The sequence below is a fragment of the Borostomias antarcticus genome, assembly GCF_949987555.1.
Source record: "Borostomias antarcticus genome assembly, chromosome: 7".
NCBI lineage: Eukaryota > Metazoa > Chordata > Actinopteri > Stomiiformes > Stomiidae > Borostomias > Borostomias antarcticus.
Genome location: NC_140240.1, coordinates 25696069 through 25722905, shown reverse-complemented (window position 1 = coordinate 25722905; position 26837 = coordinate 25696069). Strand labels below are relative to the sequence as shown.

The 26837-nt window shown below is 46.0% G+C and overlaps 2 protein-coding genes across 2 annotated transcripts; both read right to left on the bottom strand.

Annotated features, from left to right (window-relative positions):
* Positions 1–2008: 2008 nt before the first annotated feature.
* On the bottom strand, positions 2009–15556 carry LOC311311357 (UTP--glucose-1-phosphate uridylyltransferase-like). The gene is made up of 10 exons (XM_084441047.1): positions 15170–15556; positions 14173–14288; positions 12024–12131; positions 4894–5079; positions 4518–4651; positions 4018–4315; positions 3416–3613; positions 2910–3152; positions 2621–2725; positions 2009–2493 (listed from the first exon to the last, which is right to left on the bottom strand). The coding sequence occupies exons 1-10, from the start codon at positions 15186–15188 to the stop codon at positions 2386–2388; spliced, it is 1515 nt and encodes a 504-aa protein (XP_084297173.1). The 5' UTR covers positions 15189–15556; the 3' UTR covers positions 2009–2385.
* A 2933-nt stretch (positions 15557–18489) lies between these two features.
* LOC311311359 (malate dehydrogenase, cytoplasmic-like) lies at positions 18490–25554 on the bottom strand. The gene is made up of 9 exons (XM_084441051.1): positions 25484–25554; positions 24591–24689; positions 24252–24348; positions 23090–23265; positions 21226–21348; positions 20921–21097; positions 19748–19861; positions 19132–19221; positions 18490–18933 (listed from the first exon to the last, which is right to left on the bottom strand). Exons 1-9 carry the CDS (start codon positions 25484–25486, stop codon positions 18811–18813), a joined length of 1002 nt encoding a protein of 333 aa, XP_084297177.1. The 5' UTR covers positions 25487–25554; the 3' UTR covers positions 18490–18810.
* Positions 25555–26837: the final 1283 nt, after the last annotated feature.

The following is a 26837-nucleotide window of genomic DNA, read 5'->3' as shown; positions in this document are numbered from 1 at the left end:
ACACTCGACAACCATGAAGGGATATGTACCTGCAATGTTCTTATCTGAAGTGAGATGCCTTATCAATTAGGCCAAGTGGTCCAGCATGTATGTTGACTAGTGGCAGCTACGGGAGGGTTTCATGAAACTTGATCAGAGAGCATAATTCAGATATGTCAGTGGTTTTTTCCCCATTAAAGAAGACACCACTCCTCAACCACGAAGGGACTCGAACCCTCAATCTTCTGATTCGAAGTCAGACGCCTTATCCATTAGGCCACGTGGTCCTGAACTTGCAAGTGCTAGTGGCAGCTATTGGCAGGTTTCATGAAACTTGATCAGAGAGCAAAATTCTGACGTTTGAGTTCATTTTTTTCATTAAAGAAGGCACCACTCGCCATCCACGAAGGGACTTGAACCCTTAATCTTCTGATCCGAAGTCAGACGCCTTATGCATTAGGCCACGTGGTCCAGAACTTTAAAAATGCTAGTGTCAGCTACGGGCGGGGTTCATGAAACCTGAACAGAGAACACAAGGTAGAGGTCTCAGTACATTTATTTAATTAAATAATACACCATTCCCCGACTACAAAAGGGCTCAAACAATTAATCTTCTGATCCAAAGTCAGACACCTTATCCATCATGCCACACGGTCTGGTATGTATGAGCATTACTGGCAATAACAGGTACTGATTAGGTGGCGGATATGGAACTTCAACAGAGAGAACAATTTGGCCATCTCAGTATATTTATTTCATTAAAGATCACAACACTCGCCAACCATGAAGGGATATGTACCCGCAATGTTCTTATCTGAAGTGAGATGCCTTATCAATTAGGCCAAGTGGTGCAGCATGTATGTGGAATAGTGGCAGCTACGGGATGTTTTCATGAAACTTGATCAGAGAGCACTATTCAGACGTCTCAGTTTATTTTTTTCATTAAAGAAAATACTACCCAACCAGGAAGGGACTCAAACTCTCAATCTTCTAATCCGAAGTCAGACGCCTTATCCATTAGGCCATGTGGTCCAGAATTTACACCCTCTGATGGCATAGAATGGACCCCAGCAAAAATCCAACATTCATTGTTGTTTCACCCCTCATTGGGTTAATCTTCTGATCCAAAGACAAATGCTATATCTATTACGTCCAGCATATACTAGTCGTGGGGTTCATGAAACTTGCAAGCAACATTGAAGAAGACTCAAAACCTCTTTCTTCCCATCTGAAGTGAGACACCTTATCCATTAGGCCAGCACGTAAATGGACTAGTGGCAGCCTAACCCTAACCCTAGGTCTTTTGATGGCAGTTACAGACGGGTTTTATGAAACCTGAAAAGAGAACAAGTTAGACATCTCAGCACATTCATTTAGTTAAAGGATACACCATTCCCCAACCACAGAACGACTCAAAGCCTTAATGGAGGACCAGATACGAGAGGCTTCATTGATGAAAATAATGGCGTCATTTTTAAAAGAACGATGATTGGCTGAAGGTCTGTGTCTGTCTGTCTGTCTGGGGAGGGGGGCTCTGGGCACCACAGCGCTGCCATTTACCTCCATTCATTTTTTGGACAGACACTGGAGCAAACAATTCATTATTATATTTCAATGGGGGGGGAATTGAAACAGCCATATCTCAACATGGGAATGTCACAGAGACACAGGGTTTGTTCCAGCATAAACCTCTCAATGATCATAACGAATGCAGCAACACCATGTATTTCTCACATGCACATAAGTGCGCACAGCGCCACAAAATGCGTTCGTGGGCGGAGGTCTATGCTCTCGAACACCATTTCTAGTTAAATCTGTGACTGGCGCTGCACATGTAGGCGAAAGCATTACTCACAACACCAGGAGCAGATAAATCAACTGAATCAGTTAATTCCCCATTCAAATCAACTTTCAATAGTGGCATATCCACAACAATAATATATACATATATACAGTCATCCATTCTACGAATGCATAAATAAATACATTACTTCAACACTGAGGGGAAAAGAACTACTCAGGCAGAAGATTAAGATGGATCAATATTGCACTTTTATTCGGGTCAGAGAGGAATTTTTTTTTGGGAAATTTTGGCTCAGAATTTGAATCCAAGAACCTTGTAACAGCGATTCTTTTCTCTTTCATCTCCAATAGTAGCCTCCTGTGTGTTTGTGTGACGATGTACCAAAGAATAGGGTAGATTATCAAGAGAAGGACCCCCAGGCCTCCCTGAAGCTAAATGCAATGACACTGACTGTGGTTAATTTTTTGTCATTATAAAATGCTGATAACTCATGAGACCCCATCCATCTCTCTGTATTTAACAGTCCCAGCATTAGTAAAAGGAAGCGAGCTCGTCCTCGACTGATTATCTTGCACGTGCGGAGGGGTATTGTCCTTAAGGCCTCAGTGGTCGAGGATGCGCAGGTTGCCAGATACAATCTTGTTTTCCAGCAACGCTCCAGCAGGGATATCAATCCTGTCACCGTGGTTGGCGATGATGATGACCGTTCCCTGGAGAGCGTGAGGAGACTCAGTTAGATTTGTTAGAAAAAAATAAAATAAAAACAATTGTAGCTTTGACAGTTTTTCAAGGAGATATTTTATGAATGTACACGGTGATTCAAGAGACGATCTTCACCTTAAGGGAGACTTGCTTTCCAAAGGTGACGTCTCCAGACACTGTAAGGTGGTCCAGTTCCAGCATGTCTGGTATGCTCTCCAATCTCCTTAGGTAGTCGTGAACCTACAACAACAACATTTTTTTTTTACACAACTGACTTCACTTGTTATTTACTTTAATCTCATGGTAAAGCACCTCCAATAAAAATCAAGAGAAGATCATTTTCAAAAATACCATTACTGTATGTACTGTAGGCTATAACACTGCAACTTCTGTCCTGTCAATGCGTGTCATGTTTTTCTGTTACCTTGGTGAAGGAGCTGCCCAGTTTGACGTGAGGCGTGGTGGGGAACTCCCTCTTCTTGCTCATGGTGAGCGAGCCGGCGTCCAGGCTGTACAGGTTGGACATGACGAGCAACAGGTCAGAGGTGGTCTTGACGGGCAGGAAGCGGCTACGGGGCACGTTGATACCCAGGGCGTTGTCAAAGCTCTTGATGGCAGCGCCGACGGCAGTCTCCAGCTGGATCACGTTGAGGCCTCCGTCTAGTGTCTGGGGAAAAAAAGAGAGATTGAACAAGTCTCACATGTCAGACTTAATGAAATTAAACTAATTCAACTACTACTACTAATTCAGCTAATCAAAGATCAATGCAGGCAGGGTTAATGATTTTGGGTGAACTATCCCTTTACTGTTGATGCACAGCTACTGTGGAATGTAACCAAGAGGATACCATGTAAGAGAATTGTATTTAGACCAGCGATTATTTATGAGGTAGTTGTCAGACTTTGTTTGTCGTTTTTAGCGTCCCTCACCTTGGAGTTGAGGATGATCTCCATGTCCAGGGCGTTCTGCTCGTACAGCCTCTTGATGGCGGGCAGGGAGATCCACAGGTTGTTGGTGTTGAAGATCTTGAACTTGGTGACGGACTTGAACTCGTCCACGTGGGCCTTGGGCACCTGGGCGATCTCCAGAAGCCTCAGCTTATCGTCGTAGAGGGTAAGCGTACCGCCCTGGGGAGAAAGAATTGGGAAGGTGGAAAGCGCTTACTTGGAGCTCACTAAAACAGAAAGCGACATCTTCCAGAGCGGGAAGCCTCTGCATCAAAAGCCTCTGCATAATTTCAAGGGATATTTTCCAGATGAGTTAATTAACTTTATTTCTTCTAGGGTACATCTCTCCATCACTGTTTTTCATCTTTAAATCTTCTTTTCTTTTTTAAAAAGATTTTTCTTAGCAATTTCTGCTTTATTATATATATGACAGGATACAGATTGACAGGACATGGCCCCGGCTGGAATCAAACCTGGGCCGCTGCGCCTTAGCCCAATGAGCACCGGCGGGGCGCCCTGCAGTGTCACTCCTCATTCCCCTTGACCCATCTCGGCCGCTCCTACGGCACACCCCCGTCCCGTACCTTGACGTCGGCCCGGGTCTTGTCCGTGACCTCCATGACGAACTCGCAGCGCCGGTCGGCCGGCTGGCTCATCAGGTGGTTGAGGATGTGCAGGTCCACGGTGGCGCCCAGATTGTCGATGTTGGACACGAAGATGTACTCCTTGCCCTCGGCGATCAGCCGGTCCAGCAGGCCCGAGTTGTAGAAGCTGGCGTAGATGTCGCCGTGACCCGGCGGGTACCAGGCCTCGCCGTTCTCCCCGGTCAGGCCCATGTCCTTGGCCACAGGCAGCAAGGACTCCTTGTTGATGCGGGGGTACCTGGAGGTCGGGCGGTGGGGGTGAGGAGGAGGTTACTGAGGGAGCAGGCGGCAGCGGAGAGAGGTGGGAGGGAGGGTCGTGTGACGGAGCAGTTGTGGCTCGAAGGAGAATGCAGATGAGCAGATTCTAGTCTGGGATGCGCACAAAACGTTCTAGGGCCTGAGCCCGTAATCATACAATTGCGTGCGTGTACACGCGTTACCTGCTCTGGTTGAAAGTGTGTATCTTCACCCTGTGGTGCGTGTACTTCTGTAGGATCTTCTTGGTGTCCTCGTCTGTGTTGAAGGAGTTCATCAGCACCAGAGGCACATCTGTGTTGAACGTCTTGTTCAAGTGCTGAGAAAGAGACGGGGTGGGGGAGTGGGGGGGGCGTACAATCGGGACGATTTCATTATGTTACAATAAGTCTATAGAAACGATATGTCTTTTCCTTAGGTGCACCAATGTTTTTGGATCTGCTTATGTAATGTTGTTAATCGCTAATCAAAGTGATTTTTAATATATCACAACTCTACTTATGAGCAATCATTAGCATCAGTTGGTACTATGGGATCGGGCTCTTTCTGTCTCCGGTGTACCTCTATCTGCTGGACGGTGAGGTCCAGGAAGGTGTTCTCATTGCGGACGCTGATGAGGCTCTTGGGGCCCTTGCAGCCCATGCTGGTGCCCAGGCCTCCGTTGAGCTTGACCACGGCCAGCTTGTTGAGGCTGGCCGCCACGCTGTCTGGCAGGCCTTTGGCTCTGATCTTCTCGTAGGGCTGGATCTGTTACAGGAAGGAAGGAAGGTTTTGTGTTTTATGCAGTGTAATAATACTAAAATAGACAAATGCTTCACCATCAAAAACGGCAGATTCCCAGTTCTGATCTAATGATTAGTCGTCTTCCATGACTCACCTCAGCGTCAAGGGGAAAGTTTTGCGTTTTAATGATTATGGTGCTGTATAAATGGTTTTATGATGGCGAAAGGGGGACAAATTAAAAGGTAGAATCTGAGGAAAATAGCCTAACAGAAGTATAGTTTGAGAGTGTGGGACTGGTACTTCAAATGTAGAATTCTCTGATTAGCTTCCTGCATCTAACAAGCGTTATTCCATCTCACCTAGATGTTAGCGTTAGAAAGCTAAAAGTGTTTGTCAGCGTTAGAAAGGTAGGGGGTGGGGGGGTGATGGTGGATTCTCAAGGGGGGCTCTGACAAGGAAGTGCGTGTGTGTGTATCTGTGTGTGTAGCGAAGGGTTGCTCTGGCACCCAAGCCCTATTATGCAACAACGCCGCACATAGCGGAGCCATGGCGACAGCTGTCTAAACCAGAGCGGGCGGAAATAAACCAGATATTCACTAAGGGGCGTCCAGGCCCCCTGGGTCACTCCTCATGGAAGAGAGACTGCAACACAGGCTCAAGTTACACGTTTTGGATGATAACCATGCATTGTGCATGCGATCGCCTGAAGCTCTGTTCATTGTGTCGAAGCAGGCTGTATTAAATGTGGAAATACCAAAAACAGACAAACGTAGGATGTGAGACCCACAAGCATATGGTCAAATTAAAGAACAATGAGCTTATGAGACCAAAATGGTCTCTAAAGAGAACCCTTAGACCTATCAGATGGGATGGGATTGATCAATATAATCTGTGTGCAAAACAAAGAACAATGGCTCAAGAGAGATGTTCAGCTGACCATGCTTGGCAACCCATTATACACCTATATACAAATGACAAGCAGACCGAGGCAGCAACAGTAAAGAATAACAGTTGCCACACATCCACCGGTCTAGTGAGAGGGAGTTGGGCCAGTGTAATTAAGTTAAGAGGTGGGTAAAGTCTTTTTGGAGGGAGTCCAGGGAGAGGGAGCAGGAACAGAGGCCCCCTGTCCTGTCCAGGCTTCGGGAATGAAAGGCGATGGATGTGCGTCACAGAGGACAAAAAGGACAAGGGTAAATATAGCCTGTGTGTGTGTGTGTGTGTTCGTGTGTGTGTCACATTCAAGACCACAACTCTTTCGCCAACTAGCATCCAGTAGCCTGACATTACACACACACTCTCAACTCTCGCCACTTCTCTGCGGGCCCTCCTGGCCCTGCTTAACCACACCCTCCACCTCTAACTCCTCCCATCCCAGTTTATCAACAACCTCACCACCTGCAGACAAGAGTGTGTGTTTATGTTTTGACATCTTATGCACTACATTTTCACACGTAGCTCGAGAGGTAGAACGGCCGGCTGGGGATCGGAAGGTCCCCGGTTCGATCCCAGCTCCTGGCAGAGTGCCGAAGTGTCCTTGAGGAAGACACTGAACCTCAAATCGCTCACAAGCTGCATGGTGGTGCAGTACCTAATACTGTCGCCTCACAGCAAGAAGGTCTCCGGGCCCGTCTATGCGGACTTTGCATGTTCTCCCCGTGTTTGCAAGGGTTTCCTCCCAAAAGAACCCAATACGAAAAATGCAGAAGAACAGTTGCTCTTCAGTCCGGTGCCTGACCAGGACTTGGAATGAGCACTTGGACTTGGTCCCCGGGTGCCGCTGCCCCTGGAGGAGGAAGGCTTGGAGGGGATAAATGCAGGGAACAATTTCCACCAGCGACCTGAAGTTGCATGCGCGTGTGTGTGTCACAGTTGTGTGGTGGATTAAAGACCTCAAGAGGTCCTGTAATTATTATTATTACTACTGCGTCGTTGGGGGAGAACTGCCATTTCACTGTTGGCATGGTAACAGATGGGCATGATCTCTTCCTGGTAGCTCTCACCTTTCAGCCAGCCAGTTCAAAGCTCACATCATCATCATCACAGGTAGGAACACAATGTATGAAATCTTTCATGAATGTCTACCCATTACTTTGAAGTGACCTGCTTCAAAAACGGACTGGCTGCAGGTTGGAAGCCATTCACAAAATATATAATTGTATCATCAATTATGTCCTCAGCAAATTACATCAAAATGTCCTTTTTGTGTCAAGAGAATCCCACCCCAACAGCTCATTTAGTGTGTGTGCAACAAGTCTAAAAGCTTGACAATGGAAAGCATAGAGCAACTAGTAACATAAGAATACTGGCTACTCCCATTCCCCAGTATTTCACTCTCTCCCCAAACTGCCACAAGCTGCCACTTCATGTTAGTAACTATTTCATTCTGGGTCACCTGTGTCATTCTACAACCAAACTCATTTCGTCCTCCGTAAATGTCCAGCAGGTGAAATGCTCCTGACCGTCGGTTCTTTCCTGCCTTGGGGGAAGCTCCTCTCCAGAACCCAACAGTCTCTCATGGCGGTCTAAGATCCAGCGACTGAAGCACGACAATCCAAGTTGTGGGTCTGACTCTTTGGTAAATCAACATCTCACAGAAGGAGGATGTTTACCTTCTTCAGGGCAGTTTAAACGAGGCGACACTCATTCAAGTTTGTCAAGTGTTTTATTTATTTTGTGTGTGTGTGCCCTCTTTTTCCTAAACTGATCCACCAAAACGAATAGACTGTTCAGTAGCATGGCTCTCTCACATGAAGCCACAGCCAGTGTGTCCATGAGAGGAGGTTACCTCAAATATCCTGCACCAATCGTGTCTTACTTCTGGGGGTAAAATGTACTGGAGTTAAGGTGCTGAAAATGGTAGACTGTCCATCTACCAAGTTTCACCTGTTATGCAATAACACTAAACTCTTGTTATTCATGGGAGCGCACAACTCATTTTGGAATGCAGTGCATCAGCCATGGACTTCAACCCTTCAATGACTGCAAACAATCTAGTATTGACAACTTGTGCACAGAGCAAAATTAGTGTGGGTTTTGCAATAGCTGTGTCCTTGAGTGGTTATATAACTGCAAAAGAATGAAGACCTCAGAATAGACCTCACTGTATCTTCAATCCCTTTCTTCTCTTGCCAGTCAATAAAGGTGTTGTGTAGCATTGAATCTTGTATAGTAGGGGATGGTACTGGAGCTCCATGTTCCAGCAGTTAATTTGGAAGGGGTTGAGCCTTTAAATGTTTTTTAAGCTGTTTCACTCATTCATTGCATGTTCTTCTTTATACGGACAACCTGCTAAATTACTGACATGTAAACACTCATCAGGCTCAGACTATAAGCCCAAAAGAAAAGTGTGTGAGCTTGAGAAGGCCTGCTGTATTTTGCAGATCAGTGTTTCTCAACCAGGGGTCCATGGACCCCCTGTGGTCCCTGGCATAATTACAGGGTGTCTGTGGGAAAGTGTTTAAAATATTTTTTTAATGGTATTTGTGTTAAATGTATCCAAAATATGTAATGTATATGTACTTTTAAAAAATTGTGGGGAAAAAGAGCTTGAAACTGGCCTATGTCAAGATCATTAACGTTAAATATGAATACAATAGAAATGACTTATGGCTTCTTATACAGGCCTACTACTAAACAGACCCATCACTAGGGCTCAGTCTTAAGTGGGGCATATGAACTGCTTGAGGGAGCACAATTATTATTAACTATTTTCAATAATACAATATACTATTGTATTTGTGCAGCACTGACGCATACTAATTATACTTGGCGCTCTTGTTCTCCCTCTGACTGACAGTATGTTGAACTTGTGTTTGTGCAACATATGCTGATGCCTGGAGCGTTTCTAAGAGTTGAAAAGGAGTTTTCACACGTTACGGTAAATGTCTTCAGTTAGGGCAAGGGTAGGGCTATAAGCTGTGACGAGAGTCAGCATGGCCTAGAGTGCACAGCTCAACTCTACTCCCAACTGAAATCACGTGTGGTAACCGCTACATTAGCATAACTTACTTTTTCAGTATGGTGGCAGTCAAAGAAAAAACACCATTGTTTCTTAATGTCTTCATTTATAAGGAATCTAAAGTCAGTATTTTTAATTTAACAGAAAAATACTATTATTAATAAATAAATAAAAAAGTTATTAATTAATTAAACTATAGGCGCCAGTGGAGGGGCACTAGCACTTTTGGGGGTGGGCCAGGTACCCTAAAGCCCGCCCATAGCGACGGCCATGCTACTAAATAATATATATTGTTGTGGGGAGGTGGTGTGGGGCAGCCTGATATCAGACAGAATGTCAGCTCGTTACACTCCGTTGAAATCTTTAAAAATCTGTCAATTTCTGTGGACTGGGCGTATTTGAAAGTCTGGACCCAAGCTAGGGGTGAGGGGTCCTTCAGGATTTTTAAAAATACTGTATGCCAGGGGTCCAGAGCTCAAAAAAGGTTGCGAGCCACTGTTGTAGGGCACAAATAGTTAGTTTCATGGAGTGCAACCAGGTTATTTGACTTGCAACATTGCAGGTTTGTTGTCCAAAATTCTAAAACTAGGTGATCTTCTGGTTTTGTACTGGTGTGCATCTCCTGGCAACATCACACGGTGTGAACAAGCTCATACAAGCTCACTACTCACCTAAGAAAACTACTGTAGATCCAGATTAGAAAGAAAGAACAAAGGCATGTGTTTATCAAATGTTAATTGTTGTGAAATGATCTAGGGACTACTGGGGAATGTGTGGGAACCTGGACACACAACACTTTTGTTCAAAGCTATTATGCAACACCAATGGGACAAGACAAAAGTTTGAACTCTTTCAAGGGCTACAATAAAAGTTTGGCGACAAGGGAAACCATGAAAGCACCTGTCCCTAGAGACAAGGGAAACCATGACAGCACTCGTCCCAAGAGAGCTAGACATGTTTAGACGAAGCCGGGCCCTGGACGCTGAGCCCAGACGCAGACGCGCCCCCCACCCGAGCGACAGACAGGGAGGTCGTAGCGTCGGCCTCTGCTCGCCAAGGTCGGCTCCTGCTCCCGCAAAGCTGGCGTGTTCCAATGCTGGAGAGGTCAAGGCTATTCATAGGGTTACCCTTCGGTGTGGCGGGTATTTTGGGAAGCTGGGGGGGGGGGGGGTAGTACATGTGAGGGTTGAGACTCCGGTATAGTGAAATGTCAGTCGGGTGATAAAACGTCTCGGCAACACACTGTTCTGGTATCCGGTTACCTTGCTGGGTTCTGGCGGAGAGAAGTGTTTGTTCCCGTCATGTAGTAGACTACAAGCTCATTAAAACGCGTTGGGTTCACTCGGCTTGGGGACTTACAAACCGACAGAGGACAGGTGATCATTCCGGTATTGTGCCAAAGAGCATCCTTGTCTATCAGTACACAACATCCCCAACCAAGATATATCAGGCTTTTTTTGGGGGGAGGCAGTGGGAGATTAAGTGGATTTGCAGTCTGACTGCATCGTTGTAGCCGGCTCCAACTGCTTCCCTTCAAACACTTCACATGCTGTGTAAAATGACACCATTCTCCCGTAGTCATACCGAAATTTCCCCACATTCGCCAAGTCATCCCTCTCCTACGGCCTCTCTCTTCCACGGTTTACTGTCGTTAACACACACTCTGACTGGTCGTCTCGCAAGCTCCACTCAGCTGGGGGCCTGGAGGGGGGCGGGGGTTCAGGGGGGCTATACTAGCTGCTCTCCCACAAGAGAGAACCCAACACTGGGCTCTCTGTCCTGGGTTTTTCCTGCATAGAGGATTTTTGGGCGCCCCCCAAAGAGATTTTATCCAGAGCCAAAGGAAAATCACCAGTGCAAAATGCTAAAAGTTGAGAATAAAAATAGCAATTCAAATCGTCCTAGCTTGTTTCAAGTGCAGCCCATCCCTCTTTCTTGCATTGTCCATGGTTTTGGACCACTAGTAATCAAGATATTTAATAGACAGGTTATCAGTATCTTAAACATTTTGTCTTCATATCCATTTTGTGTAATGTCGGGAGATTTACCGCGATTGTGAGCTCAGAAAAAAAAAGAAAGAAAAATGAGCTCAGCCAGAAGGACAGCGAAGAATATAGGCCTATACATGCTGGTAGGCTACTCGGCATAAAACGGTGTCCCCAAAAATTGTGTCCCCTCCCCACACAGAGTGTCACACGACCACTGGACAGTCGCTCCAACTCTGTCTTTGTAGGTTCAAAGAAGAGGCGCCGTTACCCTTTCTGCTCAGCTGGAGGGGGGGGGCGGGGGGCAGTGTGCTCAGCTGGGGGGGCTTGAACAAGAGCAGAGGAGCTGGGCGCAGAGCTGCGTTGACACAATACAATTCCATCCAATCAGAGAGACCACTGGGTTCTGGACTGTGACCAAGGGTAACCCTTCCATGTGAACCGACACTGAATAGGCCATTATATTCAACCGTCCATAATAAGCAGCAATGATTGAAACCAGACCCGGTTGTCCTGAAGCACTATTAGACACAAGACTGAATATAAGCAGCGCACAGAGAGACGACCATGGTAAGCCCCTTTCGGACTGGAGAAATAATTCAGGTCGGGCAGCGTAGCCCCAGTTGGACGGGGAGAGGAGGCGATCTGATGAGTGTGGGGGGGGGGGGGGGGCTTCCCACTTGAGGACCGGCCCATCGGGATTCGTCTCGAACGTCCCGATGGCCAGTCCGCCATTGCCCCTTTCTGACCAGTGGAGGAAGTTTGGGAAAAAATGAGACCCATCGTCTTCTGAGCTCTCACTGTTTATGGTCAATGGCGTGGCTTGGTGTGATTCAAACATGAAACTCCAGGCCGGATTATAGTTCATTACCTCGAGAAGGAGCCTGTCTAATAAATGATGAATGACTGCATCCTACAGTCGTGACCTCGGTCTATGGACGTGAGACTTCAGACGTTCAAGCCCAAGGTTACTGGTACGGAAAAGTTGACTGTGCTTCATGGTGAAAATGCGACGTACTCACCGAATCCTCCGGGGGTCTGTTGATCTTGGCCCAGTCTACCGAGGGTCCCTTCACCTGGAGGAATCTGTGGAAGAGCTTCTCGAAGCCATCAAAGTCCTTTCTGGATATCTGTAATAGGAAGGGCAAAAATCAATTTCCACGTGGATACAAAATATTCTATGACACCCTTTAATGGAGACAGACTACTCAGTCCACATCTATAAAGGCAGGTTCCCTTGAAGTCAATTCAGACACAACACAACGCCTGGTACAAGACAACAACAAAAAACACTGAAGATTAACAATCACGTTTACACTGTAGCTTGTCTGAGGAGGGCAATTCAGGCACATTTCAAAAGAGCTGACCCAAGAACAAACAGCGCAGCTAGACTAAATAAACCCCTGTGAAGTTCACGCTTGATTATTATTTCTGTTCTGGTGTAACAGCTTGGCCTTTCATCTTCAGCTGCCCACTTGCATAAATAAAGCTACAGCCTCTAACCTTCTTTTGACCTATGTTTAATGGCTCTGATGTTACGATGCTCTCCGCCACATGTCCCCACTGGGGATAATCATCAGCACTCCCTCCTAGTTGATCTCTCCATTTCTGAGGCCTCCCAGCTTCATTAAGTGTTTCAATTCCCTTCCTCGCACGCACACAGGCACGCACACACCCACCCCGTTGCCTAACTTTTAGTTTTAATAGCCAGCATTCTGCAGGGAAACTACCCACTCCAACAACAAAGTGGAATGCTCAACCCTGTGGTTGTGTCGTTATGCTACTGTGTGTTAGTAAGCACCAGCGTACAGATGGCGTTGTAAAATCGGGCATGGGTTCGGTTCCTGGTTCTGTTCTGTTTAATGAACTGTGTTGGTTAAGTGGCGCTATGCTGACTGGATGGCATGGAAAGTTGCAGCTTTGTAAGATGCAGCCTCTGCAATGATGGAGCACTATGCCAAAACCATTAAGTGGGTCTTTTATGGTGGTCCAATCGAGCAGGGATGTAACTGCAGACAGGGTGGACAGTGTAGACACGGTGGACAGTGTAGAAAGGGCGGACAGTGTAGACATGGTGGACAGTGCGGACAGGGTGGACAGTGTAGACAGTTTATTGCTTATTTATAAGGATCCCCAACCTTAGCAACCACTAATCTAATCCTAAGGCCAGGCAAACAGTGAGGATGAGGAGAGAAGGGGAGAGAGGCGGCGAGGGAAGGGGAGAGGTTTATTTGAGTGAGGTGATCTGAGTGTGTGATTTGAGTGAGTGAGTGAGTGTGTGTGTCCCATCTGTCTGAGTGTGTGTGTGTGTGTGTGTGTGTGTGTGTGTGTGTGTGTGTGTGTGTGTGTGTGTGTGTGTGTGTGTGTGTGTGCGTCTGAGACCAACTGAGAGACCTACTGGTCATTCACCTTCCCTAGAGTCACACGAGAGATCAGGGCACATACTCACTTCTCTCAAACAGAGCGTCCCACACGCACACAACTTAGAGAAAACCCGTTGACCCCCCACCCCTCCACCCAGCCAGCCCAGCACAGCCCTCCACCCAGCCAGCCCAGCCCTCCACCAGCCCAGCCTAGCCAGCCCTCCACCCAGCCAGCCCAGCCCTCCACCAGCCCAGCCCTCCACACAGCCAGCCTTCCACCAGCCCAGCCCTCCACCCAGCCAGCCCTTCACCCAGCCAGCCCTCCACCCAGCCAGCCCTTCACCCAGCCCAACCCAGCCCGGCCCTCCACCCAGCCAGCCCTTCACCCAGCCCAGCCCAGCCCAGCCCAGCCCAGCCCAGCCCTCCACCCAGCCAGCCCTTCACCCAGCCAGCCCTCCACCAGCCCAGCCCTTCACCCAGCCCAACCCAGCCCGGCCCTCCACCCAGCCAGCCCTTCACCCAGCCCAGCCCAACCCAGCCCAGCCCTCCACCCAGCCAGCCCAGCCAGGCCATCCCTCCACCCAGCCCAACCCAGCCCAGCCCTCCACCCAGCCCAACCCAGCCCTCCACCCAGCCCAACCCAGCCCTCCACCCAGCCAGCCCAGCCCTCCACCCAGCCAACCCAGCCCAGCCCTCCACCCAGCCCAACCCAGCCCTCCACCCAGCCCAACCCAGCCCTCCACCCAGCCAGCCCAGCCCTCCACCCAGCCAACCCAGCCCTTCACCCAGCCAACCCAGCCCAGCCCACCTCAGCCTCCGCCCCCGTGGTGGTTGTCAGCAGCTTCTCCAGCTCGTTGTGCATGGAGCTCTCCAGCTGCTCTCTCATCTTCTCCTGGAACTGCGTCATCCTGCCTTTACCCAGATCTGGAAGGGAGGAGAGAAGTAGAGGAGAGAGGGAGAGGGAGGGAGGATGAGAAGGGGAACAAACGTTTCAATTTGGCATCATTTCAATTTGGCTTTGCTTGACCCATTCCGCCGAGCTGGAGGATGAGGTCACTTTCGATTGCGTGCAGAAGGCTTTGTGCACTAAACCCACGTAGGCAGGTTGTGTGTTATTCATGAGGATGCTTTATAAAGGGTAGGAGTCCATGCATGCATGCAACATGGATGGAATAACTTGTAGTCAATTGCCACCTGACACCAACTGCGCATAGATGGTCTTTTGCAAGAATCTCACAATATAACAGTCACAGTCCATACCAATAGTGTAGTGGTGACCTACAGTAAAGCTAATGTGAAATTGTATAGTTTTTACCTCAGTGGTAGTTAAATGGGCGCTATGTCCACAAACAAAAGAAGTGTTTGTACTCTGTATAGCCTACCATTACCTCGGTATACCCTCTGATATCCTAACAATTCATACTGCTCTTATTGGGCTTTCACTTGAGTCATTTCTGAACCTCTTATCCACTGGTATACATAATACTACAGAGGAAGATTGAGAGAAAAAAAACTCATGGAAATCAAGCTATCAACTATCTTAGAAATTCCTAAAATGTGTAAACAATCACAGTCTGGGTGTGAAATGCCATTATTGAATGCCCATCAATGTAGCATGACATTGACAGTATCCTCTAACTCGGCTGCATTTCAGCATAACACAGAAATGCCATGGAAATCTCACAGATGAGTGGAGATGAGCATATGTGTCAGGAAAATCAATATCCAGGTGTCGAGGTGTGACCACTGCCCAGACAATACAGTTACATCCTAAATGCGAAAACAGAAGTCATAGTAAAACTTACCAGCTGCGCTAAGTGACATCTTGGGACGTCTAGACTAAAAAACTTGGCAATACAACTTTTTTCTCTAAAAAGAATTTAAGAAATAGCCCGTGTGCAGTCTTCTTGGTGCAGCCACGTTCAGCGATAGATGGGTAAAACCAGTCCGACAGATCACTCAAAATAAGATGCAATCCCAAATCAACGCAACAAATCTATCACACCACCATCACAGCCACAACTGGAATGTGCAGCATCAATTCCCCCTCGTCTTCAGCGGGAAATGGACTCAAAACGCTTCACTAAGGAACAACCCGCCTATGATGATGAAGGCTCGCCAATTGGTATGCAGGATGCGCCGAGTTTTGCCGATGTTATTTCTGTGGCAGCCGAGGGGGAGAGAGGGGGAAATCAAATGAATGAAAGACTTTTATTTATGAAGCACGCCCCCCACCCCGGGGTCGGTGACACGCGTCAGAAATGCATGGGCAAAAACTGTATTTAACTATTGCATGTTTTTCCCCTCATTATCACAGCAGCGCTGTAGCCTACGTGAATGGCAGGTCCCTCCCCCAGTTGGCGATGCGCAGTTTGGCAGATGATTCCATGTTGCCTCAGTCACTAAAAAGCTGGGGCAACATGCCGTTGTAAACTTGGACACAATGCACTAATGTAGTTAATGCGTTGCCGTAAGGTTCTTGTGCAAGACAGGAGAACTGCATGGCAGAGCAAGCACTCGCAGGATAGGCTGCTAGTTCTAAGCACGCTTCTGTCCAGGGCGAGCAAGCTTTCACAGGAAGCACGTTCTCAAGCAAACACAACACGCCTCACCCACATCATCGCATTGACTACCCACCTTACCACAATTATTCAGATATCCTGAAGAGAGCTCCCAGGACAAGGTGCTTGGCTACTTTACCGAGTTGGGTCACCAAAATAGCTTTAAGTCTGTAATTTCTGAGACCAATTAAACATTCAAAGCGGTGCGCTTTCAACGTCCTGGTGTATCTCTCTGACATGTTCCTGCACCACTTGACCCGGGTTACTGATGGCAGAATTCTAATCCCAGTTAATAGCGGAAGTGTCGTAGTCAGATCCTTGACAGGTCGGTGGGACAGGGAGCAAGGATTGTCACTTCAACCAATCAGATTAGGGAAAATCCTGTTTTACCCAATCAGAATATGATTCAAGTGGGTGGGTCTGCACTGTCACATTTGTTTAAAATCTAATTCTCACAGGGGTAAATAAAATAGCGTTCAGCACAGGATCAGTAGTGAGGACGATGTTTTTTCCGTAGCCATGAATGGGTATCAATATTGTTGTCAGTAATCTACATCCTGATGTGGAAGCATCGACAATGTAAAGTGTAGCTACCCTGCCATCAAAAGGGTCCAAGTCATTACAATCTTTCAATTGTCCGCCGAGTTTATTGGCAAAATAAGGTCAGTAAATTGACCCCAAAAGCATAAACGAGGTATCTTCGTAGATTTATTCCCTCTGGAAAATGAGGGTTAGGATCATATGTAGGCTACACCCCGGCTTTCTCTAAGCGCATCGTCCAAGCTGGCATTTCAACGTTGATTCACGGGTGATTCAACGTCATGTGACTATATGAATCAACGTTGGATTAGGTTTTGATTTTGAAAGGTGAATTAACGTTGATATCGCGACATTGATCCAACATCTTACTCTTCAACATGGGTGAATTAAGGTCTTACAATCACTGTTGAATATGTGTTGAATTTGAAAGGTGAATCAACTTTGAAATCCCAACTTTCTTTCAACGGCTTACTTTTCAACATGGGTAAATTAAGGTCTTTGAGTCAACTTTGCATCACTGTTGAAACTGCAACTCTGTTTCAACTTCTTACTTTTCAATCATGTAGCCACAGAGAACAAAGGCGTGAACTTGTTACAATTTTATTTTACATTAGAATCAAGATGCACATGTAGGCCTACAACAGCAGTGAATGGGGTTGCAACACTGACAACTGTGCAAATGCTTTGCTATAGCAACAACATCAATCAAACAATAAATTGAAAAATAAGTGTTTGTGGCACTGGCATGCACACACACAAACACATTTTGTGACATACTTCTATACAGCAATGCTACAGAAAAAGGCATTCACAGTCAATCTGCCGGCTGGTAACAGCTTTTAGCTTTCTAAACATACAACCTCTGCAGCACAATACGACCCAGGATGTAGCCTATGTAAATGCGAAAGCAAAACCAACTTAGTTGCAAGCTAAACAATATAGTAACCTTACAATCTACTAGTAGCGGCAAAAGTTGGACAAGGGAATGACTGGCACATTGCTCAGCTTGTATATAAGTAGATACTAGCCACGTCCAGCTAGTGCGAGACAAACATTACTCACGATGCAACGCAACATTTCCAAAGAAACTACGGTGTCCATAATACGACATCCTCGGATGTCCACAAAATGAAATTTGAATCTCATTCTTTGTGCAAGCGCAAAATAAGGATTTGTGACCAATAAAAATAATTTATTGCAAAGATATATAAAGCCAAAACCTTGTTGGGCCACTTTTTACACATATTGTGCATTTAAGGGCTGGCTGAAGGTTGAAGACATCATGTTGACGTTGTTGTACATCAACGTACAGATTTTCAACAGAATTTCAACATTGATTTATAAGTATTTTATCAACCTTTTTCAACCATTGAGCATTCAATATTGTTTCAAGGTTGAAACGACGACTGACATTAATCCAACTATATTTCAAAGTTGAAGGTCGGTCGTGTGCCAGCTGGGGTGTTGCCTCTGTGTATGAAACGCGCTATTAAATAAAGTTTGATTTGATTTTCATAATATAGTCACCAGAGACAGCTGAACCCATGGATGTATTAATAGAACGGCTGAACCATACGTACAGCAGCCATGCAGTGTGGTTAACTTGTCAGTCAGCCACTTGTTGCCTTGTCTGCTTACTGACCACTTAATGAATACTGCCCCCGTGTGGTCGGAATGTATCACTGCATAGGACCTGTTGACAATTATTTTTAAGGGACTTAAACAGACAAGAGATGATACATGTCGAGAATAGTGTCTTTGATTTTTAATACTTTGACTACAATATGTTAAAATAGAGTCTTTGATTTTTCATACTTTGACTACAATATGTTAAGTGTGCTACTAACAGATGAAGGTAGTTGTTGAATGTAATTTAACAGAGCATTGGAAAATATTAGACAATTTTATTTACTAGAGTTCACTGAGTTCGTATTTTTAAGGTCAACTCAAATTTGACTTAGAACTTTATTGCAGAGAATCCAAACTTTTGAGAAAGGGCTTCAATAATCAATCACTATGCAGAGCATGATGTTTTTGTCTTTGTTTTATTGTTGTTGATAATACATAGGCTACCAATACAGTTTCTGGATGAATATTGTAAATTATCACCTACCAAAAGGACATTCTTCCAGTGTCTCCACTGAGAAAGGCCAATTATGGAATATGATAATTACAGTTAATTTCTAACGGTTTAAAGAGTCAATGGAAACATACACACACACACACACACATACAGAGAGGTAGACACACAGCAGGAGGCAAGGCTGGTTTCACAGCCGTGAGTCAGGAGGGTTCTGGGTGTCTAAGTGCTGCAGCTGCTGCCGTGTGCCGGTAGGGGGAGCCAGTCACTGGGACAAGAAGGACAGGGCAGTGTCTCTCTCCTCCACCAGCTCGGCGGCGGTGGCGTCCATCTTGGCACGGGAGAAGTCGTTGATGGGCAGCCCCTCCTCCACCCTCCAGGTCTTGTTCTGCGGAGAAGAACACAGAAGGTCAAGAGGGGAGAAATATACTAACCAACTGAGGGGAGGTCGCAGTTGGACAAACGCAGCAGGATAGACAAGATACGTTTACAGATTGTTGATTTATAATGACTAGGAAAACAACTGTCCATACGGTGTAGAACATATTTGGCTTCACAATACATGGGTTGATTTGAAGTGTCCTACCTTGATGTGGACAGGGAATGAGTAGATGAGGTCTTCGGGGATTCCGTAGGAGTTTCCACCAGCGTACACGCCCATGGAGATGAATTCACCCTGTTGACGACAATCAACGGTCACATCACCGATGGTTACGCAGAGCACTGTCCGCTGCTTTCTCGCTCTGGTCTCGGAAAAAAAAAAAATAGACCCCGTGCCGCTCCCTCTGAGATCCGGGCCAAAGCACTTTGTGCGTCCACTATGTGAGAAGTGCTATATTAATAAAATTATATTGATAAATATAGTGATAGTGATAAATAGTGAGCAGGCTGAGACAGAAGGGACTCCAAGTGATATGCATCTTCTGCTCTATTATGTGTTTTTGTGTTTATTGTTTTTATTGCATATTTTTTGTAATTTGTTGTTATTTGTTGGTGCTATGTGGCTCCTCACTAACAACTGTGTGTTGACTGTCTGCTACAGCATGTGTGTCCAAGACAAATTTCTCACATTGTGAGACAATAAAGTGTATTCTGATTCTGACTTACTTACTCCCCAGCCGTTCTCTCTCGACCCCCAACTTTAAACCCACCCCCCATCCTACTTCCCCAGCCCTCACCACCTCCCCTCCCCCCAGACTGACCTCAGGGGTGCCGAACCAGAAGTCCCTCATGTGGTCACAGATGGCTTTGGCTGCAGACATGGCGCTGGACAGCTTCCTGGCCTTGATGACGGCGGCGCCGCGCAGTTGCACCGTCTGCGCACCGGGAGACGAGGAGGCGGAGAGGGGGAGAGAGAGAACGAGGAGGAGGAGACAGACGGCAGGGGGGGAGAAAGGAGGTGGATATAGAGTGGTTGCGAGGGGGAGGGGTGATAAAAAAAGAGAAAGGAGGGACAGGAGAGATAAGTAAAGGTAAGAGAAAGGGTATCGGTGACTTGTTACAACTTCAAAGGGCACGTGGCCCTGGGACAGGGCGGCTGGATGAGACCTCTACTCTCAGGGGAGAGGTCAAGGTTCACCCTATTGACAACCCCATGATCAGATGGGATAAGTAGATGAGGATGATACTGATAGGCTGCTAGATTACGGATGGTAAATTGCCAGTTTAGGAACCTTTAAAGTCGCACAGAAACGGACATTTGAGATCATCTAACTTCCGTAGTTTGACATATTTCCGACGCAAACAAGCTATGAGGGTGGGACATGCGTTTAGAGGAATTTGATTGGAACATTGACAAGTGGACAGGTTTTAAGAACTTTAGACAGATTCGATAGAAGGATAGCTTGATTGACAGGTGGATGTCGTGTTGCACGTGACCTACCGTTTTCGAGGAAGTAAGAAACGATATACTTTGATATAAGATTACAACAAAAGTTTTAATTTTTTTGGCATACATCGTTAAATAGGTGAACACTATGACCACTTATGTCAACCAAAATGGGACAGAATGCTTTTTTCATTTTTGTGCGACTTTAAATGTCTAGCTGCGTACCTAGGACTGGAATGAGGAACTGATTAGCACTGATAAGATACTGTAAGGACAAGCAATGACAAGAATTCCAATGTACTTGTACCCATACTTGTTACACATAGGAAATAAACTTTCTACTCTATTCTAAATTCAGATTAGATGGTTAAACAAAATCCGATCCACTCTCTGTACCTGATTATATTGGTCACAGAGCAGTGATTGTAGGATTAATTAGACTAGTCTATAGAGACCAATGTTTCCTAAAGGTGATAATCGACTAAAGCAGGCCAGACCAAAGAGGCCAAGCTTAACTAGGCCAGGACTGGGTTAGAGTCCCACTCACAGAGATGAAGTCGCCTTTCAGCCAGTTATCGTCCTTGACGGCGTCGAAGGCGGCCATCTCCTTGCCGTGGACATTGACCTTGGCGTGGTGGACGTCGGGGTACTGGGTGGAGGAGTGGTTTCCCCAGATGATGACGTTCTTCACGCTGTCTGCGGGCACGCCACAACGCATCGCCACCTGAACGACACGGAGGGCCGTGCAAACATTAATGGACCCTTCGAGACTCACGCGACTAAATTAGGTTGAATAGTCGGGTATGAAAAAACAAACCTGTGTGTGTATGTGTGCATCAGACCCATCCCTACCTGGGAGCTGGCCCTGTTGTGGTCCAGGCGGGTCAGGCAGGTGAAGTTCTCCTTGGGGATGGAGGGAGCAGACTTGGAGGCAATCAGACAGTTGGTGTTGGCTGGGTTCCCCACCACCAGGACCTTGAGAGAGAGAGAGAGAGAGAGAGAGAGAGAGAGAGAGAGAGAAAGATGGGGGATTGAAGGAGAGACTGAGCACACAGCTTTCATGAGGGCCACTGTGTACTCTATATGTGAGAAGAAGTATATAAAAGACAGATTGGAACATTGCTGCATACTGTAGAAATGCCATGTAAAATGTAGCAAGTAATGTAACATGAATCATTGCGTACACAATGGTGTATGTTAAAACTACTGTTTACACATTAGGGGTGGGACAAAATATCGATACCGCGATTATCGTATTGTGGCCTCTTGCGATACTATTATTGATACACGTTGCGCCAAATATCGTGATTTTGTGTGTGTGTGTGGGGGGGGGGGGGGAGTCCTTCCTTTAAACATTCTAACTCCTGCTTTCTGGGCAGTTTGGCATTTTGGCACTTTATTTTATATTGGAATGATGGCAGACACACATGGACAAGTTGAAGTCAGTGTGTGTGTATGCTCTAGAGACACGAAGCCCAGAGTAAGAAAGATGTCATGTATAGTTTGCTTCATTGTTCACCACAGCCAGCGACAACCAAAAACACATCATTCCTGCTTTTTGCCTTTGAATTGTCGATTATCAAAGAATGTTGTGATACCATTGGTAACGGGGGCAAAATATCACAAGATTATCGTATTGTGAGTGATCCTGTGATTCCCACCCCTATTACACATGCTCAAGTCATCGTCTTGCCATATTTTGCCGTTGATTTTTCTCAGTCGAACAACTGCGATACCATGTAATCTTGTCTAATCATACTGGGCGAGACAAACTAGCTTGGAAATCAGTTGGAGGAACATCCACAGCCATTCCTCTTCATCATGCCAGTCCGGATTTGTATTTTTGTGTGCTTTGTTGATCGACTATATCTATAGACATTTATCAAACACGATGCAGCGTTACATGACTGTGGAACGCTTCCTTCCTCTGAATCAATATACGACACGTATCAAAAGCAGTGGACGCACTCCTGCTAAACCCGAGGTCAAGATGAGATCTGTTTGAAGCGATCGCTGTGCTACTGAATTGGAGTGCAACACGAGCACCTAGAACAGACATCTGGCTTTCCTTTTCTGCTCACTTGCACACAGGCCTAGACCTGCCGCTTTCAATTCTAAACACGTTCCCGAATGAGAAACGCCTGACCTTGATCACCGAGGCCTAGTGCGTCACACTGCCCCTGTGAAAGTACAGAGGACGTAGGCAGGAGGCCATCATGACCTCATTGAACCCAGTGTGTACACACACACTACACAGCATTGAGAAACTGAGATCCCCCATCTTGGAATCTAGCCATTCCTGACTGGCTTATAGCTTTACAGGGATATGAGATCCGTATCAGTACTAGGGCGGGGCATTTAATAACTAAAAAGTAGTATGTCTGGTTATTTTCAAGTAAAATAGTGCAAATTAGCTAAATTTTACAGACTGGCTGTCTTTTAAGGATGCAAAATGAGTTTCACTTATTTTGCCTGTAGTCTTAGCACTTAACGTGTTGTGCCTCGTCAAGATTCCTCTCACATTCTAAAGCAGTTCCCCTTCCTTAAACATCGCCTCACTCTAAACCGGTCCTCTGCTGTGCTGTTGTGCCTTCATGCCCTTTGATTATTATTGGCCGCTATTTCAGCAGAGCCCTCCTGGGCTGCGTTTAGTCTGCCGCAGTGGCACTGCCCCTGGGCACACAGACAACAGGCAGGCGGGCAGGCGGGCAGTCACCTTGACAGTCTTCTTGGCGTACTTCTCCAGGGCGGCTCCCTGGGTCTTAAAGATAGCCACGTTGGCCTTGAGGAGGTCCTTCCTCTCCATGCCCTCCTTCCTAGGCATCGAGCCCACCAGGATGGCGGCGTCCAGGTCCTTGAAGCCCACTTCCACCTTGTCGGTGGGGATGACCTCTGTTGGGGGAAGGGTGGAGGGTCAGTCAGTTATGTCTTGGGTTGTGTTTGTACTGCATTACACCTGGGTGTTATTCCTACAACAAGTAAAGAGACGGCCATGCTGAGGTGCATAACAGGGATTCAGTTCTGAACACTAGAAAACGCTGACTGCAGCCTAAACTAATGTCACACTCAACTTGTGAAATCAATCACTAAATAAAAACCGCTTGCTAGTACAGTTTAAGTAGAATATACAGAAATATGACAAAAAAAGCTGCTCCAGACAAAGTGAGATAGGTAGGAGTAGAAATTAGATTTCCTTTATTTTCCAGGAAATGTCTCTGTGTCTGCCACATAAAACAGTGACATAGAAAACATAATCTCTATAAATAAATTAATGTTTTACATGGTGAAGTCCTTTGTCTTCTCCGGGTCTAATGCTGATGTAATGTCACACTAATCACAGAGGTGAATTAATGATAAGGGAACTCCACAGCACACCACACCAGTCATAACAGGCTATTCACTAACATATAACAAAATATTGCAGATAAATCATCTTGTTCCTAGAAATATTGCCAATTCATATGATTTTGTTGATAATTGGAGTTTAATGGCGGCTCCTGGGTTTTTATCAGAGTGAACTTCAGTCAGGGTTCGTTGGTGTTCTGGATGCCGAGACAGCAACACCCCTCCCTATTGTTGAACCAATGCTTCTATGATTGGCTGGAATTCCCTCTGGGGCCTTGAGAATCGGCCAATAGAGGGCCTTTTAGCTGACACTCCCTCCCTATCCCTATAGCAGGCTGAGAGGACCAGTCCTGCGGTGAAGTTGCACCATGTTTTTAATTAAGTAGGCTACTGAACACACACACACACACACCGTTCAGTTGTGGACACGCTTTAGATAAATCATGCCAACAAGCAGAATGCCAGAGCCCTCTAAGCTGTTCCATGTTTAAGGGGCGCATACCGTACACACACACACACACACACACACTCACCCCTCAGGATTGGGAGAGCACAGTCCTGCAGCTCCATCACAACCCCGTCCAGGACTGGCAGCATGGGGGGAATGTCCAGCAGAACCAGGATGATGGGCTATAAGCACAGGGGGGGGGGGCGAAGCCAGTGAGAAAGTGCATTGGAAGGGTCAAATTCTCCCCCAAATTTAGGAAGGGATTTGCTATGCTAAAATGCATTTTTGTATTATTCACAGGCTTATGTAAGTGTTATGGCATGCATATTAAAGCATGATCCAACTGTCTGCCTTCTGGACCAAAGCTGATTTAAACAGAGTCCGAGTTTTCTCGCTACTTGTTAGTAGGCCTATAGCTTTTTACCTGGTCCTTGCCGAAGACATCTCCCTTGGCGATGCTGTACAGAAGAGAGTAGGCAATCTGTCCGGCAGCGCCAGTCACCAGAACACGGATTGGGTCGGCCTGCAATAATAATAATAATAATAATAAAAAAAAGTCACAATTTGAACCGTGCTGTGGTATTGAACTGACCTACATAGAGGGGATAAGCAAATGAAGCGGCAGTAAATGCAGCCCACCGCTTTGTTGAATGAATTACAAACATCCAACCTGGTCGACAAATGCACCTTAAACAATGATGCATTATATTTTTATACGACACGAAATTAATCATACACTGCCTAAATGAATAATATAGCATCTGCATTGTTCTTTAGTTAGCTATATTATTTGCTGTTTTTTTTATTTTTTATCGTAGGTCATTTTAGTATACTTTCATGAATGAATGAATGGATGGTTCAGATGCAAAGATGCAATTTAATGCCGATGCCAGCGTCAGTCCGTTGTTCTGCAGCTACAAAAGTGTGATGTAGCAATGTAGCAAGTGTGTGATGTAGCAATGTAGTGTGAAAAGGCGGAAACGATTATGTAATGTTAATGTAAAAAAATGATGAATTCGTCCACCACGATCAGCTCTCGATTCTGGGTGCGTAGTCAGCGAGGAGGGTCAATAGGTTCGTTCTAATAACTGGATAAAAAGCCAAAAGGCCTGCAAAACCTTGATGACCGCTAGCCAAAAATCTTGAATGAAATAGCTAGACTACGTCTACACTCACTCCAATGTCAAATGGAAACAAAAAACGAAATAGCGCTAAAATGGACAGAATAAACTGAGCAATAGTTTCTCTGGCTGACAACTTCGATGCATAAGTGGGCCGTTGTAAATACCTAGCTAGAACAAATTGTGCGCATCTTACCATATTTAGCTTATGATAGATGATCGTTCACGTCAGCAAGACTGCGCTCCCTCCTCGGACTAGACAGAAGGGTCACCTCTGTTCTGCTATTGAACTGTCATGCGGTAGCGGTACGACGCTGCAGCCTGCCCTGGGATCTGTAGTTTCACTTTCACCAACGCCGGTCTATTTACCCACCCGACTCATGAAATGGAACACATTCCCCATGAAGCACCGCGTCAGCACCAGCTCATAAACCACGCCCACGTCACCATATATGGTAGATTGTGCTAAAAACCATAGATGAGGGCCTCGATAGAAACGGGAAAGTGACGGGAAATGTTTCATTTCCTAAGCCCTGACTGATCTGATGACGGATAAGTATGTCATGTGGATCTATCCATCCATCTATCTATCTATCTATCTATCTATCTATCTATCTATCTATCTATCTATCTATCTATCTATCTATCTATCTATCTATCTATCTATCTATCTATCTATCTATCTATCTATCTATCTATCTATCTATCCATCCATCTATCTATCTATCTATCTATCTATCTCTATCAACATTCTTATTAGCAGACTACAGACGTGTGTTGGCCTCTCCTGATAAACTGGTTCAATGTATTGATCACATCAACTTGTGGAGTTGAGGTTCTAATTACTGGCGCAAAGGCCCAGAGAGAGAGATTGTGCACTAATTTAAAATCCCTGGCACAAAACGTCAAGCCCCTAGCTAGAAATCCTGGCGTGCATCTAGACCCTGATGAATTTTGATTCCCATATCAGCAATATCACTAGAACTGCCTTTTATCATCTTAGAAATACTGCAAAAGTGTGGCAGTTTATCTCCCAGGCAAATACTAAGAGACTTATGCACTTTTATCTCTAGCAGGCATGACTACTGCAATGCTCTCCTCTCTGGTCTTCCTAAAACAGTACTGTATAAGTAAGCTACAGATCATTCTGAACGCAGCAGCACATGTGCTACTCAGCACCTGAAGGAGAGTCCCACCATGGACTAGCGCCTGAATACAGTTTTAATGTACTGTATGTACCCCCCTCCCCACCCCTCTGGCGCTGGCCTCTTAGTTGTTCCTGAAAACGAATACGCTGAGGCAGCAATCACCATCTATGGTCCTTGCCTCTGGAACAGCCTGTCAGAGGGGCTGAGGGCACTACAATCTTAACACTTTCAAACGCAACTTCAACCCATACTGGCACGTAGCTCGGGATGTAGAGCGGCCAGCTGGATTGCAAGGTCGCCGGTTCGATCCCAGCTCCTGGCAATGTGCCAAAGTGTTCTTGAGCGAGACACTGAACCGCAAAAGAACTCAATATGCAGAAAACTGACTTGGACTTAGATGTT